The 25874-nt window shown below is 36.5% G+C and overlaps 1 protein-coding gene across 2 annotated transcripts in view; it reads left to right on the top strand.

Annotated features, from left to right (window-relative positions):
• MED13 (mediator complex subunit 13) overlaps nucleotides 1-18107 on the top strand; it is a 106812-nt gene extending 88705 nt beyond the window's left edge. The window contains exons 21-30 of one of the 2 annotated variants that reach the window (XM_045889301.3): nucleotides 1182-1401; nucleotides 2570-2761; nucleotides 2959-3182; nucleotides 5243-5385; nucleotides 5885-6043; nucleotides 6158-6346; nucleotides 8310-8458; nucleotides 10391-10564; nucleotides 13212-13312; nucleotides 14068-18107. In XM_045889301.3, coding sequence (XP_045745257.1) covers nucleotides 1182-1401; nucleotides 2570-2761; nucleotides 2959-3182; nucleotides 5243-5385; nucleotides 5885-6043; nucleotides 6158-6346; nucleotides 8310-8458; nucleotides 10391-10564; nucleotides 13212-13312; nucleotides 14068-14200 — 1684 coding nt within the window. In that variant the 3' untranslated portion in view covers nucleotides 14201-18107. Of the gene's footprint in view, nucleotides 1-1181; nucleotides 1402-2569; nucleotides 2762-2958; nucleotides 3183-5242; nucleotides 5386-5884; nucleotides 6044-6157; nucleotides 6347-7952; nucleotides 8138-8309; nucleotides 8459-10390; nucleotides 10565-13211; nucleotides 13313-14067 lie in introns of those variants that run through there. The other variant, XM_054510916.2, reaches the window with a different exon arrangement.
• Nucleotides 18108-25874: the final 7767 nt, after the last annotated feature.

Raw genomic sequence — 25874 nt, 5'->3', positions numbered from 1 at the left:
TGAATGAACATGGAGAGTTTTTTGATCTCACCCTTGAAATTTTAGTTTTTGTAATGTTGATTATTTTATCTTTAAAATTATAATGCATGGAATTTTAGCATGGAATCCTTTAGCATGGAATCCTAAACTTTAGCATGGAATCCTAAAATCTCATCATGGGAATTAAGACCTTTAAAACCATTTAGTTCAACTATGCTGTGATGTTTGAATCTCTTCTGTGACATAACTGTTAAGTAGATTAGCCTTTGCAAATCACTACAATGATTTAGAAGTCACTACTGAACCAGTCTGTTCAGAGCTTATTAAGAGCCATACAGAGATTTGAATCTCAGCTTTGCCATTTACTGGCTATGTGACTTTAGGAAAGTTGTCTGACTTCTCTGAGCATGTTATCTGTAAAATGGGAGCAGTAGGATATAATGTACATTAAGTGCTTTATACAATGCTTCCAAACACGTGAGTTATTTATGACAACAATGATGATTGCAGTTCTCTATTCCTTTTATGATGAAGGTATTGAGTGAGCTTCCCTTTTGACTTACAGGTTAGGTTAACATGAGCTTAGTACTTAGTAATATCTTTCAGTTACCCAGATGCACTTTGCTCAAAGTTAAACTTATCTATGTGAGTAAAAACAAACTATTAATTTACCCAGATTGATGCATTCATCTTGAACATCTAAATAGATTTGGAGTTTTAAAAAAATCATATCACCATCGAAGAATGAAGCTTGTGCACTATTAAAGTTACAAAGTGTGAAATGAATATGTAAAGGCTATTAATGTAGTAGAACATTGACTAAGTCTGAAAACCTGGTTTCTTTCTGGTCTGGCTCTGCTTTGTCATCTTTAGCAGCTCAGTTAACTATCTTTTGTCTCAGTTTTATCACTTAAGCATTAAGCTCTCTAGTGTTTTTGGATATTCTGTGGTTTTAAAAATTCTATTCCCTTTTTTAATGCAAGCCCTCTTAACATAAGGGTATTTGTATACCATAAAATTGTGTGCACAGTGTTTACTATTCTATTTGGAGAGAAAGAGATGTCCCTTAATTTTTAGAGAAGCTCTCCGACACCCCCCACCAGAAGAAGGGGAGAGGTTATTAAGAACCTGCTTTTTGATACTACCTCAAAAAGTATGGTACAACTTTTTTCCTAACTCTATATTTCTACCTTAAATTTTAGCACGATGGATCGGGATAAAGTGGGTATCCCCACAGATGGTGATTCACATGCAATCACTTATCCACCTGCAATTGTTGTTTATATAATTGACCCTTTTACCTATGAAAATAAAGATGAGAGCACTAATTCTTCTAATGTATGGACTTTGGGGCTACTTCGATGCTTTCTGGAAATGGTGCAGACTCTTCCTCCTCATATTAAGAGTACTGTTTCTGTACAGGTAAGAGTAATTTTTGCAAGTTAAACAGTTTGATGTAGACAGAAGTTAAAGCCAGGTTCTATTATATTTTACTTTAAGTGATATTATAATAGAATCCTTAGGTATTTTATAAAAGATAAACTTTACAGTCATACCACAATAATGAGAATAAAAAGGTTGCATTTAAGTACATTAAATATTTCTCTTGTGTTATTTTTATAAACCAGTTTTTAAATTCATAAGCTTAAATAGAAGACCAGAGCATGGATCTATATAAACTAGAGTTCTAAATAAGATAGATTGCAAGTAAAAGTAGAAATTAATGATATTAGGGGTGCCAGTGTGGCTCAGTTGGTTAAGCTTCTGACTTTTGATCTTACTAGCTCATGTCTTGATCTCAGGGTCATGAGTTCAAGCCCTACATTGAGCTCCACACTGGGCCTGGAGCCTACATTTTAAAGGGGTGGGCTGCTGGGTAGCTCAGTTGGTTAAGTGTCTTACTCTTGATTTTGGCTCAGGTTATGATCTCAGGGTCCTATGATTGAGCTCCTTGTCAGACTCCGTGCTCAGCGGGAAATCTGCTTGAGGATTCTCTCTCTCCCTCTGCCTCCCCCCCCACCTCGCACGCGTACTCTCTCGCTCTCTCAAAATAAATAACTTTTAAAAAATTAAAAATTAATTTAATATTAACTTGTTTGCAGAGATTGAATTATTTCTTTATAGACTATAGTAGGACTAATCAGTGGCAGTATTGATTAACTGCTGTGTAGAAATTTTAAAAGGTTTTTACATAACCTGTTAGTAAAACTGATTATTAAAAACCTGTATAATAAAATATAATTCTTTCTTTTCTTTTTTTTAAAAAATTTTATTTATTTATTTGACAGAGAGCGAGCGACAGCAGGAACACAAGCAGGGGGAGTGGGAGAGGGAGAAGCAGACTTCCCGCCGATCAGGGAGCCTGATGCGGGGCTCGATCCCGGGACCCTGGGATCATGACCTGAGCCGAAGGCAGACGCCCAACGACTGAGCCAGCCAGGCACCCCTAAAATAGAATTCTTTAGAACATAGTTTTAATTAGGTTTTGTTTAAATTTTCTAGTAAATGTCTTTAGAGTTCTAGACCCACAGTTCTTTTTATTTTTAGTTTTGGAAGTTTAACCTTTGTAATATTTGCCTATAATTCTTAGATTGTTCCTTGTCAGTACCTGTTGCAACCTGTGAAACACGAAGATAGACAAATCTATACCCAGCATTTAAAATCCCTGGCTTTTTCGGCCTTTACCCAGTGTCGGAGACCACTTCCAACATCAACCAACGTGAAAACATTGACTGGCTTTGGTCCAGGCTTAGCCATGGAAACTGCTCTTAAAAGTCCTGATGTAAGTATGTTTTCCCTGACCAAAGTTATTGAATAACTGTACATTTTATGATTTTATACAAAACTAAGTGCAGTTCTTTGTTTAGTTCTCATTTTCTGATTATCTTATAATTGGGTATTGATAATATATCACATTTTCAATAAAAGATTTTTCTGTAATTGGCTAGTACTATAGTACCTTTATTTTTTATTTTACAGAGACCAGAGTGTATTCGACTTTATACACCACCTTTTATTCTGGCTCCAGTGAAGGATAAACAGACAGAGCTAGGAGAAACATTTGGAGAAGCTGGACAGAAATATAATGTTCTTTTCGTGGGCTACTGTTTATCACATGATCAAAGATGGATTCTTGCATCTTGCACAGATCTGTATGGAGAACTTTTAGAGACTTGTATCATTAACATCGATGTCCCAAATAGGTACCTCTGTTTCTTTAAGTGTATCATTATATCATCCATTTTAAAAAATTCTCTCTCTCTCTCTCTCTCACACACACACACACACACACTCTTTCATTTTTAATGAATAGAAAACTGTTTGGAAGGTCATGTACATTAAGTTTTGGGATTGTGCGTGCTTTTCACTTTTTTGGGTAGTGAATATATTGTATAATTAGAAATAATTTTGAGTGATCTTTGTCACACCGACAAAAGAGATTAAAGTCCCTAAATTCTATGTAATAAAGCTTGAGGCAATGATTTCAGCCTAAGAAATTTTAAAGAATGGAACAAGAGAGCCCTCTGCAATTAAAAAAGAGCATCCTATAGCATTTACTTCTCTCAGGTACCATCTAAAATATAGTCCCTAATTAACTGAGTTAACTTCCTTTACTAAAATTGTTGACTGAAAATTTTCCTTTTAAGTGTTGGAATGTCTTCTGAAAATTTTTAGAATTCTTCTTGGTAGTAATTAGATATCATGCTCAGTTATTTATCAAGGCTGTAACTAATAGATCACAACAGGTAAGCCTCATATTAAGTTATAACCTAATAGATATTTCTAGTAACATGTTTCAAGGCTAGTGAACATGGCATAAGAGAACCTGAAAGGCAGGTTGATGAAGTAATGTTCAATTTTGAGGTTTGGTTGTATCCTTTATTTTTTTTATTATATAAAGATCAGTTTAAGTTCAGAAATTGATTATGTGCAGAAATGTTTAATGAATATTGGGTTATAGTGGTGCTGAAGAAGTGGAATATAGAAACATTAATTTTATATTATTGGTTATAAAGATTTATTGACCATTTTTTATAAACCTTAGAGAAATACTTCATACCTTATTTCCTTGACACAATTTTGATTTTTTAAAATGCTCATTAAGTGAGTTTTGGAAATAGTGTGCTTATCTGTGAAGGATGAGAAAGAATAGAGAAAGAATAATACCACCTTTCCAATATGAAGATAGTATTGCCATTTTACTGAAAGTAGAAGTGAGATAATGGTATAAAGGTCCAACCCCAGAGTCATGGTGACGTGGGTTCAAATCCCAACTCTCCTACATACTGGGTATATGATCTTGAGGAAATTGCTTTAGCTAGCTGAGCTTCCACTGGGAGAATACTGGGAGAATAAATAAATAAAATAATAAAATAAATAAAACTGGGAGAATAATTTTATCTCCCTCCTAGGGTTTGTTAGGCTGAAATGAAGTATTACATGTAAATTGACTGGGCATAATGCTTGCTATGTATTAAGTACTCAGTAAATCATAGCTGCCATGGCTCAGCCACAGAGTGCTCATGTCATGTACTTGCCTGATAAAGGACATGCGTGCAGAAAACACAACAGTGTTGTTTGGTCTGAGAAGTGTAGTCTTTTGTTTAATATTCTTCAACCTAAAGTATAGAGCAAGGGTTGGCACACCACAGCCCATGCGCCAAATCTGGCTACATGCATTTGTTTAAGTATTATCTGTGGCTGCTTTCATGCTGTAGCAGCAGAGTTATTGTTGCAACAGAATCTTGATGGCCTGCAAAGCTTAATATATTGGCCCTTTAAAGAAAAAGTTTGCCAATCTCTGGTGTAGAACAGTGTTTCTGATGAATTTTGGTGGTTCATGGACAATTTTTATTTTAAGAACCTATTTTTTTTTTTAAAGGTTTTATTTATTTATCTGACAGAGAGACCGCGAGAGAGGGAACACAAGCAGGGGGAGAGGGAGAAGCAGGCTTCCCGCTGAGCAGGGAGCCCGATGCGGGGCTCGATCCCATGACGCTGGGATCATGACCTGAGCCGAAGGCAGATGCTTAACGACTGAGCCACCCAGGCGCCCCTTAAGAACCTATTTTAATGTGTATTATGAAAAACATAAAGTAGCATGCTAAACACTATGGTCTTATGTATATTCTTGCTTATGACTTACATAAAAAGTATCAGGCATTAAAATTGAGGGACTAGTTTTTCACAGATTTGAGCTCTTTTAAAATGTTCTCATATGATTTTTAGGAATATTTAATTGTCTCTTTATTCTGTACAACAGGGCTCGTCGGAAAAAAGGATCTGCTAGAAGGTTTGGTCTACAGAAACTTTGGGAGTGGTGCTTAGGACTTGTACAAATGAGTTCATTACCGTGGAGAGTTGTAATTGGCCGCTTAGGAAGGATTGGTCATGGAGAATTGAAAGGTAAAATTGTGCTTTGATTGTTAAGTACTTCAACTTCTGTTTTATGTTAATTAATACACTGTTAGGCCACATATGGGTATATGTTCTGAATAAAATGCAGAGGTTATAAAAACTAGTTTTTTGTTTTGTTTTCAAAGAGGAATCACATATGTCTAGGTCACAGATGGCCTAATTCCAATTTTAAAAGGACATTTTATATTTTGACTATACCACCAGTGTTATTGCTACTATTCTTATTTATTGTCTATTTTTTCCTCTTTCTGCTTATTATTCAGCTCATCCCCTGTTTAGCAAATACTAATTGATGTTGACATACATTAAAGTTAGGTAGATAAAGGATGTTGAGTAACATCAGCAATATTTTTGGCTTGATGATGACTCCTATTGGAGGAATTCACTAGTTTTAAAACCATTATGTTTTAACTTTGGTTCTAGAGGGCGTTAACAATGCTGTTACTTTGGATTTTTTTTTTTCTTTTTTTACTCTTGATATCCACAGATTGGAGCAGTTTGCTGAGTCGTCGAAACTTGCAGTCTCTAAGTAAAAGGCTCAAAGACATGTGTAGAATGTGTGGTATATCTGCTGCAGACTCTCCCAGCATTCTCAGTGCTTGCTTGGTAGCAATGGAACCCCAAGGCTCTTTTGTTATTATGCCAGGTTAGCTATCCTTAGTTTAATCAGATTTAATTTTTCATGTGCTTGTGTTTCTAGTATTATGTAAAATTGATTCTTCTTTTATTGAAAGAAAAAATAAATTCTCTTTATTTCCAGATTCTGTGTCAACTGGTTCTGTGTTTGGAAGAAGCACCACTCTAAATATGCAGACATCTCAGATGCTAAATACCCCACAGGATACATCATGTACTCATATACTCGTGTTCCCTACTTCGGCTTCTGTGCAAGTAGCTTCAGCTACTTATACCACTGAAAATTTGGACTTAGCCTTTAATCCCAACAATGGTAGGTGAATTGTTCTTTACAGGTTTGCAAATATAAAGTAAGTCTTGGATGATTGTGGCTGATTTTAGGCTGAAGAATGCCTCCCCAAACCTATCCTTGTCCGGTAAATGTTTCTGAAACCTATCAGTGTTAACCTTATAACCACCAAAAAAGACTTTGCATATGTGATTAAGTTAAAGATCTTGAGATGGAGAGGTTATCCTGGGTTATGCAGGTGGGCACTAAATGCAATCACGTGTATCCTTATAAGAGGGAAGCAAAGGGAAATTTGATCATGCCCAAAAGAGGAGAAGGTCATGTGATGGAAATGGAGGGAAGGAAAGTCAGAGAAATAATCCTGTGCTGCTGACTTTGAAGATGGAGGAAGGGGCCATGAGCCAAGGAACGCAAGGAATGTAGTTCTAGATGCTGGAAAAGAGAAGAAAACGGATTTCCCCTGGAGCCTCCAGAAAGAGCATAGGCCTCCTGGTTCCTGATTTTGACCTAATGACCAGTACTTTGATTTCAGCCCAGTAAAACTGATTTTGGACTTTTGGACCCCAGAACTGTAAGAGAATGAAGGCGTGTTGTTTTGAGTCAACAAGTTTGTGGTAATTGGTTAAAAATGCAATAGGATACTAATAAAACCATTCTTCTACTTTACTGATATTGGAACTAGTGCTGTGAATTATCTCATAAATATTTACTTCTTTTAAAAGGCAACATTGATCATGAAATGCACAGGTTTTTGTCTGTGCTGCTCGCTACCTGTACATAGACCATAGACTTTGCAGCACATTTTATATTCCTTTCTAAGTTGATTTGCCAAAATAATTTACATAAACTGCCATAGTAGGGAATAACTCTTGTAGATAAACTTACAGATTACATTTTAGTAGAAGAGAAAATAAATGATATTCCATTGTTGCTCTGAGGTACCTTAGAAAATGGCACATCTCTAAAGTCACAAGTAAGGGGCGCCTGGGTGCCTCAGTCGTTTGAGCATCTTGATTTCGGCTCAGGTCATGATCTCAGGGTCTTGGGATCAAGCCCCGTGTCAGGCTCTTTGCTCAGCATGGAGTCTGCTTGAGTTTCTATCCCTCTGCTGCTCCCCACCCCCAAATAAGTAAATCTTAAAAAAAAAAAAAAGAAAGAAAGAAAAAGAAACAAAATCACAAGTAAGGAGTATTTATTATTTTCTTCTTTCAGTGCGTTATACAATAACTTGAATGTATTTTATATACTAATAAAGAATTAGAGTATTGTGCATAGTCCATTTTAAATACATTTTCATTTCCAGCATACTGTGTTTGTTTTGTATTAGTTTTCTGTTGCTGCTGTAGCAAATTGACACATGCTTAGTAGCTTTAAACAACACATGTTTATTATCTTACAGTTCTGGAGATCAAAAGCTTAAAATCAGTCTTAACTGGGCTGAAGTCAGTGTGTCTGCAGGGTTGGTTCTTTCTGGAAGCTCTAAGGGAGAATCTGTTCCTTTGCCTTTGCCAGCCTCTAGAGCTCACCTGCACCTCTTGCTCATGGCCCCTTCTTCCATTTTCAGCAGCAGCAGTGTAGCATCATCACATCTCCATCACTGACTCTAACCCTACTGCCTCCCTCTTATTAGGACCCCTGTGATTACATTGGACCCACCTGGATAATCCAGAATAATCTCCCCATCTCAAGATCCTTAGCTTGATCACATCTGCAAAGTTCTTTATGGTAACATATTCACACATTCCTGGGATTAGGATGTGGACATCTTGGGGGAGGGCATTATTCACACTACCACATGCTTGTTTATAATGTATAATTGTTTATATGGCTCCTAAAACAATACTTGGCACATGGTAGACATTCAATAGATGTTAATTAAATTAACCCATTTTGGTTAAAATTCATTAATTTATTTTAACCCTCCCCTAAAAATGACCGCGGGATGTGAAAAATGGAGGATTTATTTATTTTTCTTTCTTCTGTGTAGATGGAGCAGATGGAATGGGTATCTTTGATTTATTAGACACAGGGGATGATCTTGACCCTGATATCATTAATATTCTTCCTGCATCTCCAACGGGGTCTCCTGTACATTCTCCAGGATCTCATTACCCCCATGGAGGTGATGCTGGCAAGGTAACCGTGTTATAAAAGCTTAATCTAAATGTCATTCATTAACTTATTAATGGATTGATATATGAAATAAAACGTTATTTTTTCCTGAGAAATTAACAAGAAGTGAGATTAATAGTACATTCTTGCACTCTGTCTTACAGATGTTACTACTTTGAATTGTGAATTATAAAGAGAATCTCTAAGGGTCTGCTGTCCCTGACTTCATGTTTTTCTAGACTACTTGGCTTTAGTCCTTCTTTTGTAGTTTTCCTGCCTCTTTACCATTGCTTCTAATCAGGTATAGGATCTGATTATCTGAGAATTAGTATATGCCCTAAGAGATGCCATTCAATCAGGGCTTCTCTCTGTCTTAATTTTTAGCATTTGGGAAGCAGCCTGTCTTGTCCTTTTATTTGAACTCAAAACTAATTGGGCTTCATTTGAATAACATCTTTATTTGAGTGAAATTATATATAGTGGTTATTTGATTGTTACAGTATGCATATGTTTAGAATCTGCCCTTTTAAAATAAGGATCTTGGGGCACCTGGGTAGCTCAGTCGGTTAAGCGTCTGCCCTCGGCTCAGGTCATGATCCCAGGGATCCCAGGGTCCTGGGATCGAGCCCCACATTGGGCTCCCTGCTCCATGGGAAGCCTGCTTCTCCCTCTCCCACTCCCCCTGCTTGTGTTCCCTCTCTCGCTTTGTCTCTCTCTGTCAAATAAATAAAATCTTTTAAAAAAATAATAAAATAAGGATCTTTCGGGACACCTGGGTGGCTCAGTTAAGCGCCTGCCTTTGCCTCAGGTCGTGATCCCAGAGTCCTGGGATCAAGTCATGCATCCATCTCCTTGTTCAGCAGGGAGCCTGCTTCTCCCTCTTCCTGCTGCTCTCCCTGCTTCTGCGCGCTCGCTCTCTCTCTGACAAGTAAATAGATAAAATCTTAAGAATAAAATAAGGATCTTCCTCCAGTTTTACCTTACATCTTTCCTTTTTTTTTAAACTGGAAAGAAGTGAGATTATTAGGGTGCCTGACTGGCTCAGTTAGTAAAGTATGCAACTCTTGATTTCGGGGTTTTAAGTCGAGCCCCACATTGGGTGTAGAGATTACATAAAAATAAAAACCTTGAAAAAGTGAGATTATTGAAAAAATATATATGTATATAGAAAAGCACCAGTAATCTCACCACTTTAATAAAATCGTTTTTACTTTTAGCGGATTACCTTTCTTTCACATGTATTTATATTGCAGCTTTCAATACATATATAAATAAGTATAATCACCTTTTAACGTTGTTGTTGTCCCGTAATTTGTTATATCATTCCCAGAATGTTGTACATTTAAGTATTTTATTTTTTTCTGTTATAGACAATGTTGCAATGAACATTTCCATGCATAATCATTTTTCTTCTTTTTATCTATTAACATAAATACCAAGAAATACATGGACTAATCTGAAGGATATGAGCATCACTTAATAGTTGTCCCTTCCTATTGCCATAATGCTTTCCAAAAAACTAATAACTGCATTTTATAGTGTTAGATGAACAAAGCTAAATTTAATTTACCTTTTGGATTGAGATGTGGTGGTCAGGAATTAGTTTTGAGGGAGTATTAGGAAGTAAGTTAGAAATTTCATTGAACATTTTGTATTTTTCAATTGGCTGGAAAGGTTAATACACACATTCATTGAACATGGGCTCGGCATAATAATACAAACTTGTTAAACAGTTGGTATATTAATTCCTCATATAACTCTTAAAACTCATTCTTTTAATATTGTTACTAATTATGATCTTCTTACTAAGTACATAGCAATTGATTTTTTTCAATATCCTTTAGTATTTTTTTAAATTGGTGTCGTAAGATAGACTGATTGCCATAAACCATTCTGTATATCTAGTGCCAAGGTATATCAAATGAACTAACACACTTTTAATTTTCTCTATTTAAGGGTCAGGGTACTGATCGACTACTTTCAACAGAATCTCATGATGAAGTAACTAATATTCTTCAGCAACCATTGGCCCTTGGTTACTTTGTATCAACTGCCAAAGCGGGTCCGTTACCTGACTGGTTCTGGTCAGCATGTCCTCAAGCACAATATCAGTGTCCCCTTTTTCTTAAGGTATTTCCATTTCTGTGCCGGTTCCTAAATAATGCTAATTGATGGCTTAATTCCTAAGAAATAGAAGTGTCTAAGGTCTTATTAAATGCATTCTGAAATATGACAAGATCACAAGGAAGTTATCTAATTATGAAATAGCTCTACTTTTTAAAAATTGAAACTAAGTTTGAACTTTTAATTAATCTTAAGTCATATTTCTGGGACCCTTGCTCTTATTTGCAGCTGCACATATGGAAGTTTAAATCTGGGTGAACCTTATATTACTTTTAATCTAACCTCTTCATTTTCTAGGTGAGCATATTAAAGTTCAGAAAAACTCATTTGTCCAAAGTCATAAATTGGTAGTAGACCCAGGACTACAGTCGGGATCCTTTCATGATTATACTGTTATTCTTTGAATTACATCATACTGCTATTATGCCATAATATTTTGGGGATTAAAGGATTCATAATTTTGTAAGAATATTTGATATTTAGGTCCATTTACTACCTCCTTAAAAATTTTTTTCTAGCTTTATGTAAATTGCTGTTAGACTATTAAGTGGTTTTCAAGTGCTAAGATTCTCAGACCCATAGTGACTTATTTATCCAAACAAGTTCATTAGCAAGTGACATAACGAGGTTGAGATACATTATAAAATGGTACAATGAGATGTGAAAGCCCTATCCAGAGTTTGTTACTGCTGTTGCTTACTACTATTCCAAAATAGGAAATTCAGATCTGATTCACTTATTCTTACATACACGCACCAGAAGTTGACTGTTTTATTCCAGAAGTCATGCTAACCTCACTTCTTGCCAATTGTTTTTTACATGTAGGATAAAAGTTGGATACTATGCTTTAGTTTTGGGGGGTTATAGTTTAGTGGGTACCTGAACCAATAGGCTTGTCCTCTCTTAAGCCTGTTGCTATTAAATCTTGATACCCTTGGCCCACATACCATTGAGTCAGTGACATTTGAGACTAAGCATTGAACTTCAGTAGCACATTCATAAAGAATACAACAACTGTTGATCTGAATTGACTATTGATGCAATAATATATTTAGGGAGTGTCAGTCAAGGTAATGAAGTTTTATCATAGGACTTTTCTTCCCCTTCCAATATATGTACAGTGGTCTGTACAGATTTCATTACAAGAACATATTCCCAGTGTGTTTCTGCAAAATAGTAGTCGTTGGTGTTTCTTCAAAAGAAAGGGTTCTTTTGTCCTTTGGGAAATGTTGCACATGCTTTCTGCCCCCCTTTTGTTGTTATAATACATGTATGCACATTAAAGTTTCTGGAAAAACAGCAGTAAATATCACTGTATACCTACTATTTCCCAAACTTACTTTAATACACCAGAAAGCGATTGTGTAACACCAATGAATAGTTCATGACCTTAGTGTTTCACGGAACATTTTTTTAGGAAACACCACTTTACAAAAAGTCCAAGGGACTATCCAGATTCTTTTCTACTCAATATTTATTTGCAGAGAGGATAGTGTAAAGTGGGCATTCACCCTCAGATACAGTGTAACAAGATTAGGACTTCTGGTCTGAATTACCAGGTAAGGCATAATTTACCATAATTTTGTTCACCATTTGTTTTCATACATTCCATTTTATTTCCTATACCATAGGCAATAAAACCACCTGATGTGTTTCTCTTTACTTGGGAAAATAATAGATTGTTACCTAGATGATTAAAAAATCTTTTTATCATAGAAATTAAATGGTAATTTCTGGTACTGACCATATTCATCTGATTTGTAGTGATATGCCATATGAGACTTTTGCTTATAACTTATAAATCAAGAGTTTATGGGCAGTTAAAAAAAATACATATCTTTGGTTATATTCTTGAATATATAACACAAGAGTTTATATATATATATATATATTACAGTTGTAGAGAAGAGATGACCTAAATATAAAATAGTACCTTTTACAGTATACAGAATGAGATCTGCTAAAAGTTTCTCCATCTCTCATAGTTTTTTTTTTTAACACTTTACATACATTGACTCAATAAACAAAAAATGATTCACTTTAATTGAAATTCCTTTCTTCCACTCTTCATTGTCATACCAAAATGGGTGTGACAGTTGTCACCAAGCCTCCATTATGAAATTGCATGGGCAAAGAAGGCACTATGCACTGTAGTAGAGTGCTCACAATTCCACCATAGGTAACTTTGTTTAAAATTTATAGCTTTGTAAGCAGTATATTTGCATATGCTTACTCCTCTTAACATTTTTCAGTGCTAGACTTCCGTGTATATGCATAAAGTTCTATGTAACCTGTAGACAGACTTCAGGTTTATCAGTTTAGTGCTTCTTTAAACATTTACGCATCTAGGCGTGTTACACTCAGAAAATAGATGACTTTAAATGGCTTTTAAAATAACTTTTAAATAACTTTTTTAAGGATTATTATGTGGTCTCAAAAGCATAGAGGTGACGAAAATAAAGTAAGATTGAATATAAGTTATGCACTTAAAAATTCTGTAATAAATTGGTTAAACAAGGAGAACAAACATCTTTATAGTGGTGCCCATTCATTACATAGGTCTAAAATGTATTTCATCAAGGACGAGACCTTGGGAAAATAAGGTAAAACCAACAACTTTTCCATTTGGCTGACTGATTTCCTGTTTTTTTAGGCCTCTTTGCACCTCCACGTGCCTTCAGTGCAATCTGACGAGCTGCTTCACAGTAAACACTCCCACCCACTTGACTCAAATCAGACTTCAGATGTCCTCAGGTATAAGTCCTTTTCCCATTAAAGGTTCTCCATTACATCTTTGAAAGAATATAATGTTGATTCTTACATATTTCTCTCATATTTGGCAATAATTAACAGTTGTGTACCCTTGGATCTCTAGATGAAGTACATCATTCAGAATGAGTGCTTTTCTTTCTAGCATGTGTAATCTACTTTTGAGAGTTCTTTTTATGAAAATTAGTTAATCTTTAATCTCCCCAAGGACTCTCTATTCCATACCTTCCACCATTTTTTAAAGTAGCTTTGAGGGGCACCTGGGTGGCTCAGTCGGTTAAGTGTCTGCCTTCGGCTCGTCATGATCCCAGGGTCCTGGGATCAAGCCCCGCATCGGGCTCCTTGCTCAGCAGGGAGTCTGCTTCTCCCTCTCCCTCTGGGGCGCCCCTTCCTTATGCACTCTCTCTCTGTCAAATGAATAAGTAAAGTCTTCAAAAAAATAAAAAGGGGCGCCTCGGTGGCTCAGTCGTTAAGCGTCTGCCTTCGGCTCAGGTCATGATCCCGGGGTCCTGGGATCGAGCCCCACATCGGGCTCCCTGCTCTGCGGGAAGCCTGCTTCTCCCTCTCCCACTCCCCCTGCTTGTGTTCCCTCTCTCGCTGTGTCTCTGTCAAATAAATAAATAAAATCTTTAAAAATTAAAAAAAAAAAAAAATAAAGTAGCTTTGAATCTTAGATGCTATAATTGGGAACTGTTTCCAAAATCTACAGTGAAAGTAAATACATGACTTACACTTTTCAGGTTTGTTTTGGAACAGTACAATGCACTCTCCTGGCTAACCTGTGACCCTGCAATCCAGGACAGACGCTCATGTCTCCCAATTCATTTTGTGGTGCTGAATCAGTTATATAACTTTATCATGAATATGCTGTGATCTTCATTCGATGGAACTGTGCAAGAAAAGAACAAGGAAAAAAGATATTTCGCTGCAAGATTAAGTTACAGTTATCTTCTCAGTGAAAGTCATCTGTGATGGGGTCTAATTCTTATTACTTCAACAAATATTGTTTTGACTTGGGGGGGGGCTATAACCCTGCTATTTTTCATTGACTATACTGAACTCTTTAGGATGATGACTGATCATACAAAACGTATTATAACAGTTTCGTAGCAAAATTAACCTTTTTTTTCCAGTCACAGTATTTGTGAAAAGTAATGAGCCATAGTACCCAGTCATATTAAATGAATATTAAAAGCATGGAGAGGAAACATGAGGAACAATGAATTTCAACATATGGCTTCAGAACATCAAGATGTTCTTGTATTGGATTATAGTATCTAGTATTCAAAAATGCCTGCATCTCTTATTTATTGTAAGTTTTTAAATGTATAAATTGTCTTATATTTCTTAACCTCTTTTATAAAAATTTTCCTAGAAGGTTTATACTGCCTTCTTGCTTTAAAGCAATTGGTCTAAAATATATGTAATCGTCTTAATTAAAAAGTTGCAGTAGGGTTGCTTTTAGAGTATTATTTTTTTGTAAGGGGGTGGGTGGGACAGTAAATTTGTATTGTCTCGATGTACAGTTTAATGGGGATAGAGGGGGAATAATGTCCATACCATTGTGTGTGGAGGATTTACAGCTAAGCTGTAGTTGCAGAGTACATGTACAGTAATGAAGTTCACTGTGTTTATAAATTGAAAAGGTACTGGGTCTTACAGCATTTTATATATCACACCTTTACAGAATAACATGATGGCAATATACAAGTGATATTGTTGGGTGGTTTAACTTAGAATAAAATGAGAATTCTTCAGTTATATTTTGTACTATGGTTTAGGGCTATGACTAATATTTCAGGCCATTTCCAGTGAAAGAAACTTAGTTTTACAAGAAAAACATTTGCTACTGAATGCTTAAACTAATTTTGGTGTTTAATGTTACATGCTTAAATGTTTTTGTTTTTGGGGTTTTTTTTTTCAGTTTTGACAGTGGCACATCTAGGCATGGGAATATTATTAATTACAAAAATTATCTTCAGGATCTGCTATAAGGTTGAAATTTAGCCCAGCTCTAGGCATTTTACAAATTATTTTAAGAACAGTCACTCTGATTGTTTGACTTTTTTTGTTTTTTAAATTAAAGATTGGGAATGTGTGTGAGAGTATGCATATGTATGGGTGTGTGTGTGCAATCAAACTGTGGTGTAAATAGATTCTCAGTGAATTCTGGTATTCAGACTCTATTCCACTAGTTAAAAAACCATTTTCTAAACTTAACCTGTTTCCTTTTGCCTTTTTTATTTATTTAATTTTCTTGGTTTGGAGATGGCAGTCCCAAACACCAGAGTCTGTACTTTTCTATTACACAGCTCAGATTAAGGCAGGGCATATGCCAAGGAGGTTCTCACCTCCCTAAAGAAGGGACTTGAATTTTAGGGACTTTAATTCACCCCTTCCTTCAATACAGCTTTCCCCCTTCTTGTTTGCACATGCCAAGAGAAATGCTTTTATGCAGACTTTACCCTCTTAAAATGTTGTTTCTACAGTGCTGCTCACAGGAGAGTCCAAGTTAGCCTCCTACCTATGTTGCTGACTTGAATTCACAGTCACCAAGTCTACCTATCTTTCTGGAAGCAGTCTAGCAAAATTCGGAATTTGTACATTCACTAATTCTCCACAAAGACAAAATCAGTTGTATTTACAAAACTGTAATTCGGTATGTTTTGTTTTGTTTTTACTGAAACTTGTTTTGTAAATACTATATGCTTAGCTTAAATATCACTTTCTTATAAACAATATAACTTCTTCAAATTGTGTATATTAAAACATTAGCAAGTCTTGTTTTTTCTATGAAGAACACAACTGGTGACAAAGGTTTTCAATCATTTCTTCAAAATTACAATGCAATTCCAGTGGTCAGCATTTTTGAAATTAAAATTTAAAGATCTCATCTCTGCATTCATTTTTAAATTATGCTAGCACACTACAGATTATGTTGGCATGTTTTGTTCTGTACTTAAAAAAAAAACTTGTCTGAGATTTGAGGGAAAAGATGCTTATTTGGAATTTCTATAAAAAGTATCCTTTTTAAAATATACTTAGCTCAGTAGTGACTTTTAAAAATGAAAACTGTATTCTCAGTTGTTTACTATCACTAGCTTATAGTAACCACACCTCAGTTTTGAAAATAGATTTTTAAAAAATTACTCCCTGACAGTTTCTTTTATATGGAGCCATAAGGAAGGAATGCAGTATACAATTCCTTTTTATCTGGGAGTCAGGGAGTAGTTCCCAAATATACAGGATTTACTGATAAGATTTTTTTTCTTCCCTTCATATATAAATTCACACTTAAATAGAAAATTGCTAAATAGCCATTAGAAAAGGTCAGGAGACTTATTTCAGAAAAAAAAATTAAGCCTTTTGTGCAGGATGATGGATCTGACTTACTAATGTACTGTCACAGACAAGTATGGGTAGTATTTTTTTGTTTGTTTAAATAGTTAAGCAAAATAATATATTCTTTATACCAGTTGATCACCAACACCTTGACTTCTTTGTTACAATGCTAATGTCTGTTTTTTGTGCAGTTATCCATTACCAAGCAGGGTGGAAGTTCAGTATTTTGGCATTTAAAAAGATTAGTTATATAATGTCTGCTTCCAACCAGTGAGAAACATCTAGCCATACTTTCTTATGCAAGCCATTCAGTTATCAGGACTGTGAATTAACACTGTATGAATAAATTTCTGTACACCTTATTGTTTGGCCAGAAGGCCACCAAGTGTACTTATATGTAATCCTTAAATTTTAAAGTAGCTGTAATTTTTAAATCTTTCTAAACTTTTCTTAAACCACTAAAATTAAGCTCTTACTACTTAGTCAACTATCCTCAGCTGTATTCGTACTCAATTGTCAGTATGGCACAGATTACTGTATTAAAATATTCTCCTTCCGTCTTCGTATTTACCTTCTGAGGTAATTTTTTAACTTAATGTGTTACTACAAAGATTTGCAGATCTTTAATCAAGCACTATGTTAATACTGTAATATCAAAATACTATGTTGCATTATTTAAAATGTTCAAATTGAATACATTAAAAGGAAGTTTTTAAATGCTGTCGCATCATATAATTTGCTCTTCATCCACTATGGCATCGCATATCAGTCTGTTAATACATTTAATGTTGCATGAGTAATGTTTTGGTCTGGGTTTCCTCTTAAGATTTTAGTTTGTCTAAATTAAGGAAAAATGTTTTTGACATACATTTTTTTTTTTTTTTTTTTGGCCCCACTCTCCTCCTCCTCCACTCTCCCCTCAATCCCCCAATCAGCTGGAAATCTTAACCTTCTGGTTTTTCTTGGTGTTTTAATGGGCCCAGAACTGTGGTTTAAATTTTCATATGTGTTTTCTCTTTTGTGGAGTATTAATTAAAAAACTGGATTTGGGACCTAAAATACTCCTCAGGTTGATGTACTCATGAAGTTTTAAAATAGCTTTAGTTTTCAAAGTAAACTGGATTTGTGGACCTTAAAGTTACTGAGTTTAAACTACAAATTGTAACGTCATTACTGGACATGTCAGCATCAACTCTCTCAAAATAGCTTGGTCACTTTATGAAGGGGCGTTTTAAAGTTGTTGTTTCGCAGTGACATTTAATATGGTCCAATTGCTTTTTTTTTTTAATGTGACAAAAAAAGAATAAGGAACAAACACTATTGCTGCCGAATGCCATAACACTGAGTTGTACAAATTGTGATTGAGGAAATGAAAAGGTTTATACTTTTTAAAAAAAAAAAAAACTTCAAATGGAATAAATTATTCATGAAGCCTTCATTGTGGTGTCTCATTCTGTTAAAAATATTTCCATCTTAAACTTATGTAAAAATTAGTATTTTTTTCATCATAAGTGGAAGGGGGTAACCTAAAAATTAATTGGACTTTTAATTTCTCCATCTGTGGTATTTTATTTAAAAAAGATTTTAACTAAATGATTAATATACAGGAAAATTGTATATGTATGTACGTATTCCTTTTAGGCTGATCAGTTTGGTATCCGTTTTCTAGTCTAAACAAGCTACTTTCAAATATTTAAAGCTTAGTTCAGTCCTGTTTTTTTTGATCACACAAATGTTTTTGAAACATAATAAAGGGGTTCAGATATGAACAATCCATTAAAAATATTTTGTATAAGCAGCCATTTTAAATATTTTTGTACAAACTTAAGCTGAGTAAGGACAAACCCCAAAATTGTTGTGTTCATTTTGAAATAGTTTCTGCCAACAAAAATTTTAAAATAAGCCTTTTAAAGGAGATATATGTAGTTGGAACTTGTACCTTATTAAGTTATTCTTTGGCTTACAGTTTATATTACCTGTGATTTTTTTTTCTTGGTAGCTTAAAACCCTTCATGGGTGCTTCTTGCTCTAAATATCAAAAGTCTTACATGGTCTGTCCCCTACCTTCTTTTCCACAAGCCTCAAAATGGGCTTCTTTCCTGTGTTTTCCTCCCGGTCTCTTAGGCATATGAGTTTTTTGAAAGCCCTATGGTTATTTTTGCCTTGAGGCTTCCCCCACTTTCCACATACACACCCTTGCTTCAGACTAGGTCTCCAAGTTATATTCCTTTATTGTAATATTCTATATGGAGCCTTCATAAGTGTTTTTCACAGTTTGTATATTTGTCTCCTACCAAACAACCCCATGAGGGCAGAAATTGGGTCTGTTTTGCTTACTACTGCATCTAGAATCCAACACAACATCTAGCACATTAGTAAGGCACTGAAATACTTGAATAGACTTTTTGTGATAAGTACCTCAAACTACAGTACTTAGTTGAAGCGTGAGTTTTGCAAATAATTTAAATGAACTTGTACAGTTCTAATTAGGACTATTTTCACATTAGTAGAAATAGTTTAGGATCCCTAGATTAGGATTCTTGTGCTCTTTCTGGAAGCAGTCTAGCAAAGGTGCTCTTAGGTTTGCTACCTTCTAGCTGGTGACTACAGAGAAAACATTGGAACCTCTTGAAATGTCAATTTGTTCATTTGTACATGAACTCAATAGTAACCGTACCTTCCTAACATTAGCTTTGGGAACCTCAAAAGGATTACAAAAAAATTAGAAATTTGTAAAATATAGATGTGAGGGATGATTAATACCTATGTTCTCTAGAAGAGTCAAATCCAGAATAATTAAGGCTTGCCAGAGGAAAAAAATGCTTAAAGGCTACAACAGGACTTTTAAAACATGCTTCTAGGGGCGCCTGGGTGGCTCAGTTGTCTGCCTTCAGCTCAGGTCATGATCTTGGGGTCCTGGAACCGAGTCCTGCATCAGGCTCTCTGCTCAGCGGGGAGCCTCCTCCCTCTTACTCTCCCTCTAAACTCTCCCTCTCTCAAAATCTTAAAATATGCTTCTAGCAAGATCAAGGATGGAAAAAATGGAAAGAATCAAGTATTTAATACTTAATCTTTATCTCCTTTCTGTCCTAACCTACTCCCAACTAAAAAGAAGCCAGCTTGAAGGATCTTAAAGCTCTAAAATGTAAAATAACTTGCCTGTGATGAAATTAAAATCTGAGATAGTTAACTGACTTAAAGGATTTAAAGGTGCCAGGTCCAAAAGAGTTATATCCTTGGTGCTAAAAGAACTTGTAGATAATGATTTCAGAAATGCTGTAGAAAACTAGAAGATGCCAGAGGAGTGGAAATGTACAACTTTCCTGGTTTTTAATTTTAAAAAGTTAGGAACTACTAACAAATTTACTTCACTTTATGACAAGATCATTAGAAACAGCATAGTTTTACTAAAGCACTGTCTGTTTTAATAGACTATCTACTATAAACTAGTTATGAGATACAAACCTTTGACCTTTAGCCCTAGTCTACTGAGAAACCTACTTGTATATACATAATTAGTACCATAAGCCTTCTAGAGTGATATGAATAATAGTGTAGTACGGGGTGCCTGGGTAGCTCAGTCGTTCAGCGTCTGCCTTCGGCTCAGGTCATGATCCCAGGGTCCTGGGATCGAGCCCCACATCGGGCTCTGCTCCACGGGAAGCCTGCTTCTCCCTCTCCCACTCCCCCTGCATGTGTTCCCTCTCTCAATGTATCTCTCTCTGTCAAATAAATAAGATCTTTAAAAAAAAAAATAGTGTAGTACATATACAAGAGAGAATAGAATAGTTGAAATCAATCTCTACATTTCATTTTGACAGCATTAACAAACTGATAGAGTATAGAGATGCATATTCAGGTTATTTAATAAGGTCTCATGAGATTATTACACTTAAATCATTAATTCAAGGGGCGCCTGGGTGGCTCAGTCGTTAAGCGTCTGCCTTCGGCTCAGGTCATGGTCCCAGGGTCCTGGGATCGAGCCCCGCATCGAGCCCCGTCTCCCTCTCCCACTTCCCCTGCTTGTGTTCCCTCTCTCGCTGTCTCTCTCTGTCAAATAAATAAATAAATATAAATCTTAAAAAAAAAATCATTAATTCAAACCAGTATTAAGTACCATACTGTGCCAAGGGCAAAGAAAGAAAATATAGGTCCCGCCCTCCAACAAGGGGTTTTTGGGTTTTTTTGTTTGGTTGGTTGGTGTTTTTTTGTTTAGGAGAGACAAGTTTTAACAATATAGTGCAATATGTGAAGTACTACAATGGAAGGAAGTAAAGGGTGTCGGGAGCATCAATGAGACATACTTAAATCTAATGAAGATATAGGTGGTTTGTCAAGGAAAGATTTCTTAGCAAGGAAACACTGGAAGTGAGACTTAAAGTATACATAGGTACTACATAAAGAGAATAAAGGAATTCAGACAGCAGGAACGGGGTGGCGGGGCGGGGGGGGGGGGGGTGCGGAGAAGGCCCATGAGTAGCATGAAGGATTTGGAAAACAAGCAGTTCCAACAGACTAAAACAGAGATGCTTATGGTGGGATAGATAATGCAGGAGTCCAAGCCAGAATTAAGTCAGACCATGAAAAACTCTTAATTTTGAGTGCCACCTTAGGGAAAATGAACTTTATCCTAAAGCAGGGAAGTGTTATAGTAGTTGGGATGATTCATAATTAATTGAACAATCATACCAAAAAAGTCTTGATTAATGGAGCTATATCAACTTGGAGGGATGTCTCTATTCTTGTGCTATAGAATCTTGGCTAGACCCAATTCTATTCAATATTTTATCCATAAAATCAATGAAGATAACGATCTGCATAGCCAAAGCAGATAGCCAGTGTAAGAGAAGTGTCCGAAAGATCTCAAAGGGGAAAGCAATAGAAGGAATCTTACAAGATAAAATAGGACATTATTGATAATTATAAAAAGAGTTCAATGTTGGGACGCCTGGGTGGCTCAGTCAGTTAAGCATCTGCCTTCAGCTCAGGTCACGATCCCAGAGTTCTGGGATCAAATCCCACATCGGGCTCCTTGCTTAGTGGGGAGCCTGCTTCTCCCTCTGCCTCTTGCTCCCCCTGCTTGTGCTCTCTCTCTCTCTCTCTCCACCCCCCCTGACAAATAAATAAAACCTTAAAAAAAAAAGTTCCAGGGCGCCTGGGTGGCTCAGTTGGTTAAGCGACTGCCTTCGGCTCAGGTCATGATCCTGGAGTCCTGGGATCGAGTCCCGCATCGGGCTCCCTGCTCAGCGGGGGTCTGCTTCTCCCTCTGACCCTCTTCCCTCTCGTGCTCTCTGTCTCTCATTTTCTCTCTCTCAAATAAATAAATAAAATCTTAAAAAATAAATAAATAAATAAAAAATAAAAAAGTTCCATATTGAGAAAACTGGAGTTAGATGGCTCCTGAGATCGTTTTACTTTGTAATTCTATGATTCTATTTCCAAAGAATATTGGTCTTCCTTTAAATATACCCAGGTCTTCTAATTTCTTGAAGCTCATTTACTTGGCAATAATCTACACCTAGTATACCTGAAACATAGTACTGTTTTTTTCTCTTTTTTTTTCTCCTTTTCTTCCTCCCCTTAGTCTTACTGAAAAATAGTTAAAGTGGAAAAGAGTAAAGTAAGCCAAAGGAGAATTTTTACCTCACTTAGGAAGGAGTCTGCTCTTTTGACCTGAAGTACAGGAACTACACAACATGTTTCACCATATCTAAACACCAGTAATTGTAAGACATTATTTTATGTACCACTAAGACAAAAAATGCTAAGTAAATTAAACACACTACTGATTTTAAGACATCCCAATTTCAGGGGCGCATAGGTGGCTCAGTCAGTTAAGCATTCGACTCTTGATTTCAGCTCAGGTCATGATCTCAAGGGTCATGAGATCGAGCCCCACCTTGGGCTCTGTGCTGGGCATGGAGCCTTTAAGATTCTTTGTCTCCCTCTCCCTCTGCCACTTTCCCCCACTTATGCATGCTCTCTCTCTCTCTCCCTCTCTCAAATATTTAAAAAAAAAAGGCATCCCAATTTCAAAGATGTTAAAATGTAAAAAAATAAAGGGGGCACTTGGGTGGCTCAGTTAATCATCTCTTAATTTCGGCTCAGGTCATGATCTCAGACTCTTGAGATCAAGCCCCACATAGGGCTCTGCGCTCAGTGCAGAGTCTGCTTGAGGATTCTCTCTTTACCTGTTCCCTCTGCCCCTCCTCCCATTATCTCTCTCAAATAAATAAAAAACTTTAAAAAAAATGTGAAAAAAAGTCACCACAGAGTTAATGAAATATATCTTTTTGTGAGTAGAAATGGTCATGAGCCTCAGTACCACATTGGTCTTAAAAGGGGGTTATTCCCTCAAACATTTTATATCACAAAGGGTACACCAAAATTATGTAAGATACTCCTTTAATAATCAAAGTTTTGTGGTTTATAGGCAACTAAATGTTAGGACTACTTTACCCTTCTGTAAGTTCTTAATCTGTCTAAACACTAGAGCTGCAAAATCTTTAAAAATTGATTTTAGTATGTTTGGGAATGAGCCTCAGAGGAAACTGATCTAAAACTCAGAAGTTCATGAGTAAATCTTTTTCACTAAGTTCTATATGATTGTCAAAATGACTTCACTGGCAAACATTACAATGTAGATTTGAAATACTCTGACTACATGGATATGAGTGGGGAGAGGCTGGAGCTTGGGATGCCTTCCAGGTTTCTGGCTTGAGCAATTCTGGGTAGTGGATGACACTCACTGAGATAAGAACTGGAAGAGAAGAATAGGATGCCTGGGTGGCTCAGTTGGTTAACCGCTTCTGCAGCATCACAATTCCGGACTTCCAGCTCTCTTACAAAGCTGTAATCATCAAGACAGTATGGTACTGGCACAAAAACAGACACATAGATCAATGGAACAGAATAGAGAGCCCAGAAATGGACCCTCAACTCTATGGTCAACTAATCTTAGACAAAGCAGGAAAGAATGCCCAATGGAAAAAAGTCACTCACTTCAACAAATGGTGTTGGGAAAATTGATCTGCTGATCATAGACTGAGATGTATCTGCATGTTGTTTCTCCATTAATGATTACAGGATCATAAACTAGAGTTGGAAGAGATCTTAAAAAATCACTTAGTTCACATCCCCTTTCTCCTCTCATTCACCCCTCAAAACAGTCTTTGATTTCTCTTCATTCTCCCCCTGTGAAATGATCATCCAGGGAGATTAAATTGTTAAACCACTCTCAGTCTTAATTTCCCCACAGTTATAAAATAGAGACTATTACCTACCTCAGAGAATTAAATCAGATAATAGATATAAAATACTAGTGCCTAGCAACTGTTCAATAAATGTTCTTATTAAATACCTGCTTAAAAATGACAATTTACAATTTGTAAGTCTCTTGACTGTGAAATCAATTTTAGTGTGTAGTGACCAGCAATTAAAAAAATTTTTTTTTAGGGGCGCCTGGGTGGCTCAGTTGGTTAAGCATCTGCCTTGGGCTCAGGTCATGATCCCAGGGTCCTGGGATCTAGATCATGATCCCAGGGTCCTGGGATCTAGCCCTGTGTTGGGCTCCCTGCTCAGCCCTGCTGGGGAGTCTGCTTCTCCCTCTCCCTCTGCCTCTCCCCCTGCTCATGCTCTCTCAGTCACTCTCTCTCAGATAAATAAAATCTTAAAAAGAAAAAGAAATAGAACATGTAACATGTAGTATGTGTATTATTTCATAAAAATTTTGTTCCATTTAAATGTGGGTATAGGGGTGTCTGGCTGGCTCAGTTGGTGAAGCATGCAACTCTTGACCTCGGGATTGTGAGTTCAGACCCCGTGTTGGGTGTAGAGATTACTTAAGAAAATAAAATCTTGGGGCACCTGGGTGGCTGAGGTCATGATCCCAGGGTCCTGGGATTGAGCCCCACATCGGGCTCCCTGTTTGGCAGGAAGCCTGCTTCTCCTGCTTGGTTTCCCTCTCTCGCTGTGTCTCTCTCTGTCAAATAAATAAATAAAATCTTAAAAAAAATAAAATCTTAAAAAAAAATGTGGTTATATATGTACATGTGTGTCCTGGGTCACAATGTGAAATGTGTTACGGTAGGTCAGGTGGAAAAAAGTTTGAGAAACACTGCAACACACATTATTAATTCTTTTCTTCCTTTGCTGATTTATTTTTAGTGTTGAAAGCAGACTTTATTAGGAGATTATCACTCTATGCAAGCCTTGGAAACTATATAGTATGAAGTTGCAGCTCTGTAAAATATTTTTGCTTCCAGCTTGTAGCACAATAGCTGGTAAAGAGAAGGTGCTAAATGCACACTGATTGTACCAGGAACTAGAAATAGTATGAAAATATATAGAGATTAGTAGTTCTTAATCTTTTCTGGATGCTTAGACTCCCTTTGAGAGGTTGTTGAAAGTTTTGGACCCTCTTCCCAGAAGTGCCAAGCACTCACAATTTTGCAGATTCTAGGCAATTCCTGAAACTCCATCCATCACTTTCTAAGGATCTATGGGCCCTAAGTTTTTGGTTTTTGTTTTTAAATTGAAGTAAAGTTGACATACAATGTTACATTAGTTTCAGGTGTACAATATAGTGATTGGACAACTCTAAGTTACGCTATATGCTCACAAGTGTAGCTACCATCTATTACAATACCACTGACTATAATTTCTATGTCGTGAGGGAGTTACTCATCCCATAACTAGAAGCCTGTACCTCCCACTCCCCCCTCACCCATTTTTCCCACCCCCTAACCCTTGACCATAAAGTACAGAACCCTGAAAGTAAGATGTTTAACTCCCGACCTTGAGGGTGTGAGGTCAAGAGCGGAAGTAAGCTCAGGAAAAGATTAGTTTTTAAATTCACCTACAAATCCTAGGATTCTAGAACTTTGGTGCTAGGAGGGCAGAGGCAGAGATGGAGAGAAGGGAACTGTCTGATTCCATTAGTGTTCCGGTCAAAGAACAGTGGAAACAACTTTAACATTTCTTTCACATACGTTACTTCATTCAAGTGCCACAAAAGTCCGGTGACGATGAAACTGTGGCTCGGAGAGGCTTAAGGACTTAATCAAAAAGGACACAGGTAGTAAGCACCCTGTGGAGAAACCCCATTCTAAACCTCCGGCTCGAGGGTGGTGTGGGTACGCAGGGCAACTGCGGGGAGGAAGGGGTGGGGCCGCGCACGCGCACCGTTGCACCAACGCCGCCGTCT

Source organism: Mirounga angustirostris, unplaced genomic scaffold, assembly GCF_029215605.1.
Source record: "Mirounga angustirostris isolate CCGP_5_RB_7025 unplaced genomic scaffold, mMirAng1.0.hap1 SCAF_17, whole genome shotgun sequence".
Classification (NCBI taxonomy): Eukaryota; Metazoa; Chordata; class Mammalia; order Carnivora; family Phocidae; genus Mirounga; species Mirounga angustirostris.
This window is presented reverse-complemented; position numbering and strand designations above follow the sequence as displayed.